General features: G+C 33.5%; 1 protein-coding gene across 1 annotated transcript in view; it reads left to right on the forward strand.

Moving 5' to 3' along the window:
* LOC145974828 (alpha-tocopherol transfer protein-like) overlaps window positions 1–16,867 on the forward strand; it is a 36,113-nt gene extending 19,246 nt beyond the window's left edge. Inside the window, exons 2-7 of the mRNA XM_083104870.1 lie at window positions 5,812–5,977; window positions 8,779–8,883; window positions 10,063–10,204; window positions 11,889–11,999; window positions 12,087–12,192; window positions 16,610–16,867. Coding sequence (XP_082960996.1) covers window positions 5,812–5,977; window positions 8,779–8,883; window positions 10,063–10,204; window positions 11,889–11,999; window positions 12,087–12,192; window positions 16,610–16,761 — 782 coding nt within the window. The 3' untranslated portion in view covers window positions 16,762–16,867. The remainder of the gene's footprint in view (window positions 1–5,811; window positions 5,978–8,778; window positions 8,884–10,062; window positions 10,205–11,888; window positions 12,000–12,086; window positions 12,193–16,609) is intronic.
* The last annotated feature ends 1,446 nt before the right edge of the window (window positions 16,868–18,313 follow it).

Raw genomic sequence — 18,313 nt, forward strand, 5'->3', positions numbered from 1 at the left:
CGGTATCACGTCTTGTAATGCTTTCTCTCTCGCTTTTATCACAGTATATACAGTAGCGCAACTCCCTGTCGGCACCTTTGAAGTTTGTGTAGCATAAAATGGAATGCGCATGCGCGAAGTCAGCGAGTATACTAGTACTGCCATCTGTACTTTCCTCTCATTCTCTCCTTTGGTTTTCGTTCTCTTTCTAACACATTATAATATGTAATATAAATTAAATTCAATAAAACTTGAATATATGTACATAAAGAAATTGTAAAAAATATAATACAAAATATATAATGCAAATATATATAAAAAATAGTATATATGACATGATGTGAATATTAATTAACCATTTTATGTCATATATAACTGATAGCAGAAAAGATATATACTCATAATACTCATATATAATTTATAATATATTTACATATTAATACTTATATATATAATTTTTAATATATTTATATATTAATTGTACATACGTATATTTTATATATATATTCAAAAACTTAAAATTAAAAAAAAAACATTTAGATCGAGACTACAATCACTTAAATTTTATTATATAAAATATATATATTTATGAGCAAAATGAATAAAAAAACAAGAAATATATATTTGTTAATAATATATATTTATTTATAAACAGTTGTATTTCGTTAAAAATATTTATTTCACAAACAGACATAATCTTGAAACTAAACCTTTTCTCTCTCAAATCATCTGACCATACCTCAGCTACTCGGTCCACCTCAGCATGAATCAGAAAGAGAGAATGAGAGAGTAGAAGAAGAGAAACAAGAAAGTGTTTTACATTCAATTAAAATACAAATGTGTGAAATACGTTATAACATATATGTCATATAAACGTTTGATGTTTACATCATATAAACATCAAACGTTTATATAACATATATGTTATAACGTATTTCACATTTGTATTTTAATTGAATGTAAAACATTTTCTTGTTTCTATTCTTCTACTCTCTCATTTTCTCTTTCTGATTCATGCTGAGGTGGATCGAGTAGCTGAGGTATGGTCAGATGATTGATTTGAGAAAGAAAAAGTTTAATTTCAAGATTATTTCTGTTTGTGAAATAAATATTTTTAACGAAATACAACTGTTTATAAATAAATATATATTATTAACAAATATATATTTCTTGTTTTTTTATTCATTTTGCTCATAAATATATATATTTTATATAATAAAATTTAAGTGATTGTAGTCTTAATCTAAATGTTTTTTTTTTAATTTTAAGTTTTTGAATATATATATAAAATATACGTATGTACAATTAATATATAAATATATTAAAAATTATATATATAAGTATTAATATGTAAATATATTATAAATTATATGTGAGTATTATGAGTATATATCTTTTCTGCTATCAGTTGTATATGACATATAAAATAGTTAATTAATATTCACATCATGTCATATGTACTATTTTTTATATATATTTGCATTATATATTTTGTATTATATTTTTCACAATTTCTTTATGTACATATATTCAAGTTTTATTGAATTTAATTTATATTACATATTATAATGTGTTAGAAAGAGAACGAAAACCAAAGGAGAGAATGAGAGGAAAGTACAGATGGCAGTACTAGTATACTCGCTGACTTCGCGCATGCGCATTCCATTTTATGCTACACAAAATCGGGAGAGTTGCGCTACTGTATATACTGTGCTTTTATGCTGTGTGCGAAGGACGCAACATCGGAACGCCTCCCACTTTATCCCCACTATCTCCTTCGCTGCCCGGCCCACGTACATGCGCGCTTCACTTGTGTGAGTGTGACGTCAGTGAACGTTAACACAAGCATACCGGGACACTATTTCTGCCGGTGCGTGTACATTCAAGAAGAAATATATTTAATAGAATATATATTTGTATGTAACTTTGGTTCGTCTTGCAGAGTACATGCATGGACACCGTGGGTTCCGCCCCCTCTACGGAGAACATTACAAATTTATCTGGAAAGTGTTTATATTTTTTTGTTTACATTTACTCTTTAAGTAAACGCGTAGGCGGAGGAGGGGCGGAGCCCCTGCACCCTCAGAAAAGACTAATCCAATCCATGTCCGACGTATGAAATATATCTCGCTTCACATGGTTCATATAGCTTTACGCAAGTTTGCAACTTTTCATACGAAACCAAGTATATCCTACACTTCAGACACAGGTTAGGTTAGGCTATATCTTCTAGTGTCCTCCCCGAAAGGGGGCGGAACCCACGGTGTCCACATATGTACTTTACAAAACGAAAAAAGTTATATATAAACACTTATTCAAAGTTTAGGTAAAATAAAAAGCGCACAATTTTTATAGTTTGTTAAATTATATTTATCTTATAGATCGTGTAGGAGATATAATTCTGCCATAATGTTAAAGAAATATAAACACATAAATAATGAAAAAACAATACAAATAAGTATGAAATTTCAAAATGCCATCTCAGAAACGAAGAGAGACCGTCGTAAAATTCAAATAGTGTATTACTTAAGAATGTCCTCTACAATATATGTCAAAATGAAAATTTTTCGTGTTATGTAACCTAAAATAAACATTTACCAAGTATAAACGTAAATATTAATTTTTATTATAAGTAGTATGAATAATTTAAGTATATAACTTTTGCATAATTTTCACAATGTTGATTATTTCACATTATCTTTCTCATAACTATTACGCGTTTAATTATTTAATTGTTACGTCCAGACCCTTGAAAGGTCGGGCCATCTGGAAGGATGCAACCTACTTACCCGGTGACACACTTATCGGGCGTGTGTATAGATCGGGTCGAGCGCACTGTCAGGGGCCTGGCACAGGTCAGTGATCAGAATGGTCTAATCTAAATATAATTGAAAAAAAAAATGTTTTTGTGTGTTGTTTTGTATATGTGAGGGAATTTCCGCGGGTGTTACATTGGTTCGGAGGACGTCAGCCAGGATAAAAGGTGGGAAGTCTAATCTTCAGGTAATTTATCTTGGCTGGATTATTACAAAATTAATTTTATTTCAATTTTTCTATTTAAACATATGTATTATAAAGTTAAAGGGGAGAGGACTAAGGGTTAAAGATTTGCAAATTGGATAGTGGACGGAGGGAATTTCTTCCACAGGGCTTGTATAGGAACTCCTAATGGAAGGTGGGAGCCAGGGAGATACCATGTAATTACGGTCCACAGGACCGGGGCCCACGCGAAAAGATCCTTCGGGAATGGGGAAGTCGATGAGGGGAAACTGGGATAGGAAATAACCTAGAGGGTGAGAAGGGGGAGGTTCAGGAGTTTCGGGACTGTTAGGAGGTCCCGACGGGGGATCGGGAGGGAAGTCGAAGGGGTTGGAATCCTCTTCGAGGTCGGGAAGATCTCTCGCAAAATCTCCCAGAGCCTCGCCGAATTCAGAAAATTCTGAGGAGGTGGAAGGGGAAGGAGGATCTGAGTCGAGGGTGATAACAGGTATGGGAAGAGTACGCTCCCGGACAGGAGGTGAGGGGGAACGAGGGGGTTCGGGAGAAGGCAAAGGAGAGGGTTCAAATACAAGGGTAGACGGGGAAGGAGAAAGTTCTGGTGGGAGCGGGGTACGAGATCTGGGGGGTGAACCAGGCGAAGGCGCGGGGCCCGGAACAGGTGTACCGGGGGAGGTCGAGGAATGCCCTGGGGACGAGATTGGAGAATAATTCGGGATAAGGGATGAGGAAGAGGGGTTAGGAGGGTGTGTGTTAGTGTTGAGTTTATTACTGTCTATACTAGTGGTCGAACGATTTACTGGACCGCCGATAGCTTGAGCCAGCCCTTCTCTTAACCGTTTGTTCCGGCGATTCCGCCAACGCCTATTGTTTGACCGCGAATTATGAGGCGACACTAGTAAAATTTAAGATACGCGATTTAGATACGGTAATTATTGATGAAGATAGATGATCGATCAGGTATATTAGGTCTCTATCAAGAAACGATCTTCAAGGTTTATTTATCGTTCAATCCTTTCATTTGAAATATATCCGATCACAATTTGAAGAAGCAATTATATATATATATATATATATATATATATATATATATTTATATATATATTTATATCGAGAAGAAAATTAAAGGGAACTAATGGGATAGATTGCTGTAAAGAATCTTTGGAGAGTCTTTGGGGAAGTATTCGTGAATTCCAATTCTGAAATCCGCAACGAATAGATAGGAGGAATATTCGTGAATTCTAATTCTGAAATCCGCAACGAATAGATAGGAGGAATATTCGTGAATTCCAATTCTGAAATCCGCAACGAATAGATAGGAGGAATATTCGTGAATTCCAATTCTGAAATCCGCAACGAATAGATAAGAGTAATATTCGTGAATTCCAATTCTGAAATCCGCAACGAATAGATAGGAGGAATATTCGTGAATTCCAATTCTGAAATCCGCAACGAATAGATAAGAGTAATATTCGTGAATTCCAATTCTGAAATCCGCAACGAATAGATAGGAGGAATATTCGTGAATTCCAATTCTGAAATCCGCAACGAATAGATAAGAGTTATATGGAAAGGGAATTGAATTGTTAACGATAAATTACTATTGATGGTTATTATGAAATTCTAACTGATCGAGAGTATTATTGATTAAATTTTTATTATTTTAAGGATCTATAGTTCAAACTCTTTAATTACTTAAAGATCGTTTTTGATATCGCCAGTCGAATGGGAAAGAGAAATAGGAACTGAGAGAGAAATTTAAACTTACTACTTATTGTGAGCGTTGCAAGGTGTTGAAAAAGAAATTTAATCCGACCGGAGCTGGAAGCGCAGGTGGGTGGCTGTTGGTTGAAGATGAGTGGAATGCTCAGTTGATCCAAAGTTCACCTCACTCACTTCACTTACTTATTGACAATGATTGAATTTAAACAGATACTCTGTGCTGCACGAAAGAGGTGTCGTAATTTCTTTAAAATGAACTGTGTTCTATGAATTGTGAACTGAAGTGTGTCCGCGTCTTCGGCTCGCGAGTTTTAAGGATTTTACTCCTCCTTCCTTCTGGATGGTGGGGAATCTTTTTAGGCGAATGAAATGATTTCTATTACTCCCTTCCTAAGGTCAAGGAGCTTGATTTTTTAAAAGGAGAGGGGTCTCTTAAGATTTTAATTGGTTAAGCCCTTTGGCTCGAGACTTAGCTCCATCCAGTAGAGAGTGGGAGTGAGCTGATTATCTTATCGCTTGGCGATTTGGCGATTCGGAGAACGCTCGAGGGTGGCCTGTCGAACGAGCGCACGTGCACTATCAATTTCAAGAATATTGCTGTATGTTTAGATTTTGACAATCTTCCCGAGAACCAGATCTTTATTTTAAGATTTCTTTAGATAGAGAGGCTTCGAATATAAAGCCGTACCAATAGATACGGGACAGTTAGAGTTTCTCATAACAATTCACGAATTTATTTCGAGTTTTGTTAACGCTATCTCGACTAGCCATTCTCAGTATTAGATTTGTTAAAGTTTAATGGCGATACCCGCGGGTTAGGTTGCGTTCTTCTAAGCGCTATCTTTATTCCTAAGAAGAATCGCTTTGCATTTCGAATGCAGGTCGATCCTTAATTTCTTTCTTCCACGAAATCGTTTCGAGGAAAGAAAAGAATCGTGGAGTCCACCGGATGTAACATAATTATTAATAATTGACAAAATTAATATGTTACATATTTGTAAAGTACATTGGCAAATATAGAGTAAGCTTTCAACTTATTTATATTTATTTATAATTTCTTTCATTATGGAATCTTAGCGTCTATAATAACCAACATTATTTTATACTTCATAGATATCTCTGAACAACGATTAAAGTTCTACATTTATAGTGCAAAATTTAACTTAGAAAAAGCCAAGAAACGCTTGGATTTGCATTATACTCTTCGTAATCTGATTCCGGAGGTTTACACCACTCGTGATCCATTGGCCGACTGTGTGATTCAAGCAACTACAATAATGTAAGTCTTTAATAATACTTCAGAATTAATATCGGATTCTTGCATAATATATTTGGTAATTATTTACTTATACGGACCACCTCGCGATTTCAATAATTCTCACATATGTTATCAAGATCATCTGAGTAATGTTGTGAAGATTTTAGTCGGCGGTCATTATTTATTAAAAAGTTATAAACATGAAAAATGTCTAATGAATAATATGTAATTTTATGACACCGTATATAAACTATGTTGTCGTTTGACATTGTTTACCTTTCTTATATTGAAATCAGGTAGTGGAACAATGGTAGGCTTCTGTTTTTGATATTTTTTATGACTTTGAAAATATTTATAAGAAAAGATGAGTTAGTACAAGACAGATTGTTGTACAGTTAACATGAAGTTCTACGAGTTTCTCGCTTTAACAACAAAATATGATGAGTTATTACACTATTTGTGCGCGAAAAATGTTATATTTGTAACTTTCTATGCAAAGTGAAGTGTATCCCGCATCACGGGTTGAGTTGGGTTCCCTAATAGCACAAAACATTGGCAAAATATTGGTATACCTTAGCTTAATATTGATTATATTGGAAATGTCTTGGCCAATATTTCCCAATGTAAAACTAATATTGGTTGTTAACAAAATGCAAGTGTTCTGCCAATATTGCAGTGCCCATGATGACCAATATTGGCTACTAAATAAATATAAATGTGTTGCCAATATGATTGCATCTATTATAATACAATATTGGTTATGAAGTGTAAATGTGTGCCAATATTGCACGTTCACACATTATATGTGAGCTTCGCGCGTCGCCACTAGGTGGTGAAAAAGAAAACACCTAACCCAAAAGTGGGACTCCATCTAAAGCAGTATATAAGGCCGCGGCACAGGTCCCACGAGTCACGACTTATCAGTCAAAGAGTGCGGTCTATTATAGCCGCACCTCCTCTAACTTTTGCGAGGAGCTCCAGAGTTCCATAAATTAACCACAGACGGTTAATTTCTTTTTTTGATGGCGAATTCCGTCATATATTAGAAACTGATCTATATCCAATGTAAAAATATTTGGGTATGTATAATTAGCCAATCTTGGTTAAAGATGAAAATAATATATTCGTCCAATATTACAATTCAATATTGGCTCAAAATGAAATCGCGTCTACTTTGCAATATTGGACTAACATGGGAAATATTGGATATATATTGTTAGCCAATATTGCTGCGATAAAGTGTGCTACTAGGATTATATCTTCTGAAGCAAAGTTCACTTAATCTTGACCTCCATTAAGAGTAAATTTTGCTTCATCTTAGGAAGTACATGCGTAGGTACAGTATGTTCCGCCTCCCTGCGAGGGCTCCACTTTCAGAAGATATAACCTAACCCAACCCGTGTTTGTGATACACTTGCGGGATACACTTCACTTTGCATAGAAAGTTACAAATCTATGTGAAATTATGCAACAATTGACTTTTCTTTCGATAAATGTATTAATGAACTTATGAAACTTCTTTTGTTTATATCTTTTAATAAACAATGACCGCCGACTAAAACCTTCACAACATTACTCAGAGTGATTATCTTGATAACATATGTGAGATTTATTGAAATCGGGAGGTGGTCCGTATAAGTAAATAATTACCATATATTTTAATGATACTTTAAATGTAATACATCTTATATCATTAAAAATTAATAACAATTTGATACAATAGTATAATGATATACATATAAGGTAAAACTGCTGTTTAGGGGAACCAGCCCGAATGACCTTGACCTTGATATATGTTGTCAAGGTCAATGTCCTGAGTAACGTGCAGGAGGTTTTAGCCGTCGCTCGTTGTTTATTAAAAAGTTATTAACAAAAGAAGTTTTATAAATGGAACTTAATTTTCAGACACCAATAACAGACCTCTTGTCGCGTTGAAAGTTATAAACGTGAATAAACGTAAAGAAAAACGCAAAAAAAGGCAAATTAAGGGTAAATAAAAAAAGGTAAACAATTTAAATTTATATAGAATTTAATACAATTTAATACAATTAAAAAATATCATAAATGTATGTGTACACACACACACACACATGCGGGGGGTGCAAGGGGGCCTTTGGCCCCACTCCCGCAACCACTCCGCCGGTAGGCAAGGTGGACCTCGCTTTACAACTTACAGCATATATCCATTGTGATTGAACTCTTCGCAATGCGTCCCCTACCGGCGGGGTGGTTGCGGGAGGGGGGGCCAAAGGCCCCCTTGCACCACCCCCGCGCGCACGGGCGCGCGTGTGTGTGTGTACACATACATTTGTGATATATTTTAATTGTATTAAATTGTATTAAATTCTATATAAATTTAAATTGTATTAAATGTATTTAAAATAATTATTTTTTTATATAATAGCTAAAATAGTAGGTTTATGAAAAAAATGCATATAACTTTTTTATAGTTTTTCAGCGGCTTTATTTTCTGCTTAAAAATTTTTTTCTCAAATTAATATTTTCGGAGATAAAAAGCATTAAAATTGTAAAATTCTTTTGTTAATAACTTTTTAATAAACAACGAGCGACGGCTAAAACCTTTTGGATGTTACTCAGGACAGTGACTTTGACAATATATGTCAAGGTCAAGGTCATTCGGGCTGGGTCCCCTAAACAGCAGTTTTACCACATATAAGTACAAATGTACATACATAATTATATGTATATAGTTGTCTTTGTTCAATCACTTAACTCGATTTTACATGAAGAAAAAAAGTAAAGAGAGAAAAAGAGAACTCATGTGAGAGATATTTTTACAAATATTTATTTATTTATTTCAGGCAATGGTTACCTCTACCAAAATTAACACCGGAAAATTTTAGAATAATTTTTTTCCGGTTAATACATTCTGACAATTCTATTTTTGATGTATATGAATATATAAAGTACGTATATTTACAAGTTAAACATAGTATATGTAAAATGTAAATACTACAGTATTATATATACACAATACAACAAACAGACAAACAACATTAATATAATAAGATAAATTTTAATTTTATAAAGATTTTATATAAATACTTTGTTCTTATTATTATACTTATTATACTTAAACTGTTATACTTATTATACTTATTATACTTAAACTGTTATGATTTATTATGGATAAATAGAAATAGATTTTTAATGAAAATCTTGACATTTTTTTATAATAATTTCACTAATGTCGAAGGCATCTAATTTATGAAAGTGCCTTTATCACTGACAATTTTGCCACCTCTGAGCCCGCGAAACTCTATGTCATTCGTAATCTTTAAAGTTTTCGCATTTGAAAACTATTACAATCTCGGCATTTCCATATTAGAATTTTCGTCTTAAAATGTTACAAAGAATTTGTCATTAAAATATTTATAATCAATTTAGGTACACCTTGTATACAGGGTGTCCCTGAATGGTCTGTACAAACTTTGCGAATAAGTTCCAGGGACCTAAACAAGCAGAAAATGTCCCATAAACATGGGGTCGGAAACGCTTGCTTCTGGAGTTACGACGGTTCGAAGTTTTCCTGCAATAGCTGGAGAAATTATCACGTCAAATCGCATAGGTGTTACAAAACTGTGTTTATTTATTTCCTCGGCTTTACCACGGACATAACAGGACAGTACACTTGTTATAGCAAATGCTCGAAATAGCCTCCGTTCGTCAGACAATGCGGCGACGTGCGCAGGCTTCCTTGGAATCTAACGGAGGCCATTTCGAGCATTTGCTATAGCAAGTGTACTGTCCTGTTATGTCCGTGGCAAAACCGAGGAAATAAATAAACACAGTTTTGTAACACCTATGCGATTTGACGTGATAATTTCTCCAGCTATTGCAGGAAAACTTCGAACCATCGTAACTCCAGAAGCAAGCGTTTCCGACCCCATGTTTATGGGACATTTTCTGCTTGTTTAGGTCCCTGGAACTTATTCACAAAGTTTGTACAGACCATTCAGAGACACCCTGTATGTACCTATATACACATATATCCGAAAATAAATATCATGCATGTTTTTATCTATCTTTCTAAAAAAAATATCAAGATAAAATAAATAAAAGCATGCTATTTTTTAATATTGCAGGTATTACACCATGATAATCGAGATGCGTATAGAGGAAGATATAGTTAATTCTGATATTATCATTTTTGACTGTACTAATTTAACTTTCGGTCATATATTGAAATTTACACCAATTGCAATAAAAAAAGTTGATACTATTCTGGTATTTAAGAAAAACGATTATTTTTTATATTTATTTCTTATATACAGGGTGACCCATTTTAACTTAGGCAGCCAAATAACTCGAAAAATAAGCAAGATAGAGAAAAATGTTTTAGACAAAAGTTGTATGGTTTCGAGGGGGCCATAAGATGGTATCATTGGTTTGACCTTGAAGAGTCATTTGAAGGTCACGTGAAGGTCACTTCAATTTTTTTAAATGGAACATCCTATATATTTTTGTACATTCTTGTAGCTCATCTCGAGAGCTTTCCAAAACACTATAATTAAGTACATTTTCGTTAAGTACTTTTTGAGTTATGAGGCTTGAAATAATTTCTTAATTTTACATAAACCGTAAAATATTTTGTAAAATATTCATTTTTCGATTATCTTACCTTAATACTTTTACGTACAAAATAATGAGAGGAATCAACTGGTGTAAAGAAAACACATAGTTGTTTTGAAGAAAAAATATATAATTTGCAATTAACAATTCCATATTTTTTCTTAAAAACAACTATGTGTTTTCTTTACACCAATTGATTCCTCTCATTATTTTGTACATAAAAGTATTAAGGTAAGATAATCGAAAAATGAATATTTTACAAGATATTTTACGGTTTATGTAAAATTAAGAAATTATTTCAAGCATCATAACTCAAAAAGTACTTAACGGAAAGGTACTTAATTATAGTGTTTTGGAAAGCTCTCGAAATAAGCTACAAGAATGTACAAAAATATATAGGGTATTCCATTTAAAAAAATTGAAGTGACCTTCACGTGACCTTCAAATGACTCTTCAAGGTCAAACCAATGATACCATCTTATGGCCCCCTCGAAACCATACAACTTTTGTCTAAAACATTTTTCTCTATCTTGCTTATTTTTCGAGTTATTTGGCTGCCTAAGTTAAAATGGGTCACCCTGTATATTAGATGTATAACTAAGTTTCCGCCGTTTTTTTACTCGAAAAAAGTATTTATTTCAAAAAAATGAATTAATATATTAATCAAAATATAATCTATTGTTTTCTATGACTTTTTCCCATCTTTTTTGCAAAAGTTGAATTCCGCGACGATAGAACGACTTGTTCTTTAAAGCAATCCATTGATCGGTGCATTTTTGCATTTCTTCGTAATTAGAGAAGTGTGTATGGGCGAGCACGTGTTGCATTGATTGGGAAAGGTGATAATCCGATGGGGTCAAGTCTGGAGAATAGGCTGGTGCGGGAGAACTTCGCATTCGAGTTCCAATAGTGTTTCTTTTACGATTCTTGCAACATGAGGTCGCGCGTTGTCATAAAAAAGAAAATCACTTTACGTTGATTACTGACATTTTTCGCATCAATTCATCAATCAATCGGTATAATTGTTATTGGTAGCGATCAGTCGTGACTGTTTCAGAAATCAATCGATGAGCTTCAGCTGCAGTTTTATTTAAATCAAAGTAGTGAAGAAGTACATATCGAAAAAACAACTTATCACGTTTCATTTTAAATCGATTCAAAAAATATCTCTTTCACAAAAAATGAATCTTTGCGCACTCAATTTTACTGACAAATGCCTAACCACTACATTTGCAGCTGGAGCCATTTAATTATGAGCGGCGGGAACTTAGTTATACTCCTAATATAATATATATTTTGCAAAAATTTTAATAATTTTTATTATTCAATTTATTTATAGGAAGCATACGGTACAAGACTCAAAGCAGTTCATTTGATAAATGCACCAAGTTTTATTGATGTCTTAATGACAATAGTTAAATCAATAATGAAAGCAAAACTTGTTAAACGAGTATGTTAACTGAATATAAATTGAAAATTTGAATTTTTATATTTCACATGTATATGGATTGAAATAATTATAATTATAATATTTTAGATACATATTTATACATCTGGAATAGAATCATTATACGGGATTATACCAAGATCTCTTTTACCAGAAGAATATGGCGGTGAACAACCATCACTGGATATTCTATCAGGTACAATATTCTTTACGAGAAAAATACAATTTTAAAAAATGTGATTTTATCAATGACTTTTGATTTTTAATATTTAAAACAAAATGTGAAAATTAATTTTTATATATATATATATATATATATATATATATATATATATACAGGGTTTACCAAAAGTGAGGAAACCCTTTAATATATCGAAAAATACGCATTTAAAAAAAAAATGTTTCATACAAAAGTTATAGGGTTCTATGTGGCGCATTACACAGCAACATTATTATGACCTCGAATAGCGTTGTCAAGGTTATGTGAAGGTCACCTCCAACTTTTTAAATGGGACACCCTATATGCTTTTGCTTATTCTTGTAGCTTATCTCGAGAGCTTTTCAAAACACTATAATTAAGTTAGTTTTCATTAAGTACTTTCCGAGTTATGAGGCTTGAAATCATTTCTTAATTTTACATAAACCATAAAATATCTAGTAAAATATTCATTTTTCGATTATCTTACCTTAATACTTTTATGTACAAAATAATGAAAGGAATCAATTGGTGTAAAGAAAAAACATAGTTGTTTTTTCTTTACACCAATTGATTCCTTTCATTATTTTGTACATAAAAGTATTAAGGTAAGATAATCGAAAAATGAATATTTTACTAGATATTTTATGGTTTATGTAAAATTAAGAAATGATTTCAAGCCTCATAACTCGGAAAGTACTTAATGAAAACTAACTTAATTATAGTGTTTTGGAAAGCTCTCGAGATAAGCTACAAGAATATGCAAAAGTATATAGGGTGTCCCATTTAAAAACTTGGATGTGACCTTCACATAACCTTGACAACGCTATTCGAGGTCATAATAATGTTGCTGTGTAATGCGCCACATAAAACCCTATAACTTTTGTATGAAACATTTTTTTTTAAATGTGTATTTTTCGAAATATTAAGGGGTTTCCACACTTTTGGTAAACCCTGTATACACACACACACACACACACACACACACACACAAGGTGTTCCATTTTAACTTTTCCCATCGAAATATCTCGTAAAGTCTAAAAGATACGAAAAAATATTTTAGACAAAAGTTATATGGTTTCGACGAGGACATAAGGTGGTGTCATTAGTTTGACCTTGGAGAGTCACGTGAAGGTCACCTTTAATTTTTTAAATGGAACTGCTTTTTATTATATGTATATTATTATATATATATACTATATATATATATATATTAATATATTATTATATATTCTTGCAGCTCATCTTGAGAGCTTTCCAAAACACTATAATGAAGTATTTTTTCATTAAGTACTTTTCGAGTTATGAGGCTTGAAATTATTTCTTAATTTTACATAAACCGTAAAAATAAAATATCTTGTAAAATATTCATTTCTCGATTATCTTACCTTAATATTTTTATGCAAAATATAATGTGAGAAATCGATTAGTGTAAAGAAAACACAATTGTTTCGGAGAAAAAATATATAATTTGCAATTAACAATTACATATTTTTTCTCAAAAATATCAAAAAATAATGTCAACCGGTCTGGAACTAGTTGACCATCAAATAGAACCAGTTCAAATAATGGATAGGAACAACAGACATAAATAGAGGGCGGTTTGGAATTACAAAATACGCACACTGTATGGGCGTGGAAGTTTTTCACTTAAATTTTAAAACGCTGTATCTCAGTGAAAAATCATCCAATTTCAAAAAATAAAAAACCGTTGAATTCGTATCATTACCAGCTATAACTTTTATTTCGAAGAAAAAATCGACTTCATTTAAAAACATGGCCTCCATGATAAAATCTCTAAAGTGGCGCCATCTACAATTAAATTAGTAATGTCATTATTTTTCTCCCTCAAAGCCATAAAACTTTTGTTGAAAACATTTTTTGAAAAAACTTCTCCTTTTCAAGATATTCGCGTGTATTGATTAAAATGATCTACTCTGTACAAACCACAAGTAGAGCTCGCTAAACTGAACTGAAAAGTCCTATACCATTTTGCAAACAACCATGTAAAATTTCGAGATATTAATTAAAAAAGATCAGCCAATTCGTGAATGGGCGCGGCGAGAAAGGCCGTCCACTGTAACTTGATACTAGGCGCGCGGGGAAATGGCAGGTGGAACGCTCTCCAAAATATGATGGCGGCTTGCGACGCTTCAGCGTTACGTTGGTGAGTAAGTCCTGCCCACCGCTTTGCCGCGCGCCTAGTATAAGGTTACATTGGGACGACCTCTCGTCGCTGCACACTTCTACTCACACAGATCGCCGACCTTCTTTTATTAATTTTTCAATAATTGTTGCAAAAATTGCAAAACAGAAGAGGACTTCCCTTCTTAATTTGAGCCAATCTACATTCCTGCTTCGGGATTGCGAAAAGTTATCAGACACCCTGTACATACAGGGTGATTCAAAACAACCTGATGTCTTTGAAATATGATATTCTTGAACGAATTCTAAGACTATTTTTCCTCTTGAAAAATTTTGTCCAAAGCTTAATTTTTGAGTTATAATAGAAAATAGTTGGCTACTCACGAGTCCGATACAACGGGCAGGCAGGGACGGCGCAACGCGTCACGAGACAAATGCTCTCCCGTTTCCTCAGACAGTCAATTTTATTGCACAATATTTGATCCTTTGAAGTGTATTAAATTATTATTGCAGTTTCTACACAATATTTAACAATATTATTACCGTCTAGGAGGGTTATAACGTAACGCTTAAGAATAAAATATTCAAACGCGAAATTACATAAAGTAACAAATAAACTGGAAATGGACGAATGAAAAACGAAATAGTAATCGCAATTTGATTAAATATTCTTATCTTCAAGAAAATTGACGAATTTTATTTCTTTCTGGGGATTACACAATATTGTTAAATATTGTGTAGAAAAACTACAATAATAATTTAATACATTTCAAAGGATCAAATATTGTGCAATAAAATTGACTGGGGAAACGGGAGAGCATTTGTCTCGTGACGCGTTGCGCCGTCCCTGCCTGCCCGTTGTATCGGACTCATGAGTAGCCAACTATTTTCTATTATAACTCAAAAATTAAGCTTTGGACAAAATTTTTCAAGAGGAAAAATAGTCTTAGAATTCGTTCAAGAATATCATATTTCAAAGACATCAGGTTGTGTTGAATCACCCTGTATATACAGGGTGTTCGGAAATCAACTGACAAATTTTCAGAGATTCGGGGGCACCATAAGAATCATTTTTTGTAAATGAACCTGAGGTCGGAAACGTGTCATTACATTGCTACGGCATACGGAGTGTTCGAAAGAGTCGGGACCTCGAAATATCACAAAAAATAGAAGTTTTACAAAAAATTGTTTCAAACAAAAGTTGTAGGGTGTAAAAAGGTCTATTTACTGGCGCCATGTGTTGATGGCGTTGCCAAGGTCACGACAAGGCCACCTTGAATTTTTGAAATGGAACCCTTCACTTTTTATTGCATATTCTTGTTGCCCTTCTCGAGACCTTTTCAAAGCACTAATTTTACCAACTTTAAGTAAGCCGTTTCGAAGTTATCGAGCTTTTCATGGTAAAATGTCTCGCCCACGAAGGCAAGAGATCCAAACACAAATTCGATTCCTAGATTGGAAGATGATCTAGCCAACCATGGCAAGATCGGTGGCTGATCCAGCCGATGAAGGCAAGATCGGTGCCTGATGATTTCAATCGGGTACGTGCTTTAACAACAGTGCACAACAGTACTGTTTGGAGTACAAACTCAAGTCTACAAAAAAATGAAGGTTTTTATTTGCACGAATGTCTGTAATAAAAAATGGCCCAAAATATCATACGCATCGGTCAGTTATAAAAGTAGATCCACCATCATTTACCACTTCTACCTTCATTCGCAGATAATAATACGATAGCTACAGTCGTCGACTTATCAGGAAAAAACTTTATAACTTCAATAACTTCGAAACGGCTTACTTAAAGTTGGTAAAATTAGTGCTTTAAAAAGGTCTCGAGAAGGGCTACAAGAATATGCAATAAAAAGTGGAGAGTTCCATTTCAAAAATTCAAGGTGGCCTTGTCGTGACCTTGGTAAGGCCATACAAGGTCAAACACATGGCGCCAGTAAGTAGACCTTTTTACACTCTACAACTTTTGTTTGAAACAATTTTTTGTAAAACTTCTATTTTTTGTGATATTTCGAGGTCCCGACTCTTTCGAACACTCCGTATGCCGTAGCGATGTAATGACACGTTTCCGACCTCAGGTTCATTTGCAAAAAATGATTCTTATGGTGCCCCCGACAATCTCTGAAAATTTGTCGATTTTAATTTCCGAACACCCTGTATACATTTATAATATATTTTTATTATATACAAATAAATATTTTTAATATACATATATTTAGAATGTAAAAAATATATTGAAGAATATCCAAATTTCTTGTTTCAGATATGTGGAAAGCAAAATTGATGGAACGAAGAGAATGGTTCCTGGAGCAAGAAAAAGTTAAAGTCAACGAATCTCTCCGATCAAATTCTGTAATAAATCCGGACGATCTATTCGGAGTTTCGGGAACATTTCGAAAATTGGACATTGACTAATATGAATATGTTTTTAAAGATATAGATAATAAGATCGATATTATCAGATATATAAAGATATATGCGCACATATAAATTATAAGTTATATAAGAATGTAATATAAGAAATTCCTAAAAATATTAATCCATAGACTAAAATAAATTTTATATTGACATTGTACGTAAAAAACAAAATTTATAACATATGATAGTAGATTATTTAGACATTGTCATAATATACATGATAAACATATGTCAAATTATACATAAAAAATATATTGAAAAAAGCGCCAACTATAATTGCATAGTAAAAAGTTATAGTTGAAATTTCTATTTTAGTAGTTATAATGTTGATAATAATAACTTTGTGCGTAGTAATAATACGAGGATGGTTTGAAAAGTCTGTGCAAAGTCAGAGAGATGGCACAATGGTGTGTATCGAGATTATTTTCAGTTAGTAGCATCTCTTGGTAGAACACATACCAAGTTTCAGCCAGATCGATCTATTTCTCTGTGTTTGGTGTTCGTTTGAATCGAGGAAGTCGAGTGATTTCTAAAATGGATGAAAGAGAATTTCGTGTGTTGATCAAACATTATTTTATGAAAGGCAAATCGCCTCAGGAGACTAAAGAGAAGCTTGATAAACATTATGGTGAATCTGCACCTCGATTAGAACAGTTTATAAGTGGTTTCAAAATTTTCGGAGTGGCCATATGAGCACAAGTGACGCTAAACGTTCTGGACGCCCTGTCTTTTGGGATTCGCAAGGAATAATCCTCCTCGACTGTATGGAAAAGGGTAAAACTATTACAGATGCATATTATTCATCGTTATTGGACTGCTTGAAAACCGAGCTGCAAGAAAAACGTCCACGATTGGCCACAAAAAAGTCTTTTTCCATCACGACAACGCATCAGCTCACTCCTCTGGAATTATGGTCGCAAAATTGATGGAGTTAAGGTTCCAACTAGTTCCGCATCTCCCCTATTCTCCAGTTTTGGCTCCCTCGGATTATTATTTGTTCCCCAATATGAAGAAATAATAATCCGAGGGAGCCAAAACTGGAGAATAGGGGAGATGCGGAACTAGTTGGAACCTTAACTCCATCAATTTTGCGACCATAATTCCAGAGGAGTGAGCTGGTGAGAAGGAGATTTTATTTTTATTAAATGAGGAGGTGATTGCGGAAACGAATGCCTATTTTGCAGAGTTGGACCAATCCTATTATTCGAAAGGGATCAACAAACTGGAGCAGCGTTGGATAAAGTATATAAGCCGGATATTGTTCCGAATGTGACCCATCGATTTGAACATCGTCCTTGTAGGAACTTAAAAAGTGATCAAAAACAAACAGAAAAAAAATTATTTTAACCACGGCAAGTGTCGTGTTAATTTTTTTTCATATGTATTAAAATTTTACAAATTAACCTCCTGAAAGTGGAGCCCCTCGCAGGGGGGCGGAACACACTGTCCACGTATGTACTTTCCAAGATGAAGTAAAGTTCACTTAATTTTGACCTCCATTAAGAGTAAATTGTGCTTCATCTTAGGAAGTACATGCGTAGGTACAGTA

This window comes from Camponotus vicinus, unplaced genomic scaffold (assembly GCF_025532165.1).
Source record: "Camponotus vicinus isolate PSW18456_S1 unplaced genomic scaffold, iyCamVici1.0 SCAF_7, whole genome shotgun sequence".
Taxonomy (NCBI): domain Eukaryota; kingdom Metazoa; phylum Arthropoda; class Insecta; order Hymenoptera; family Formicidae; genus Camponotus; species Camponotus vicinus.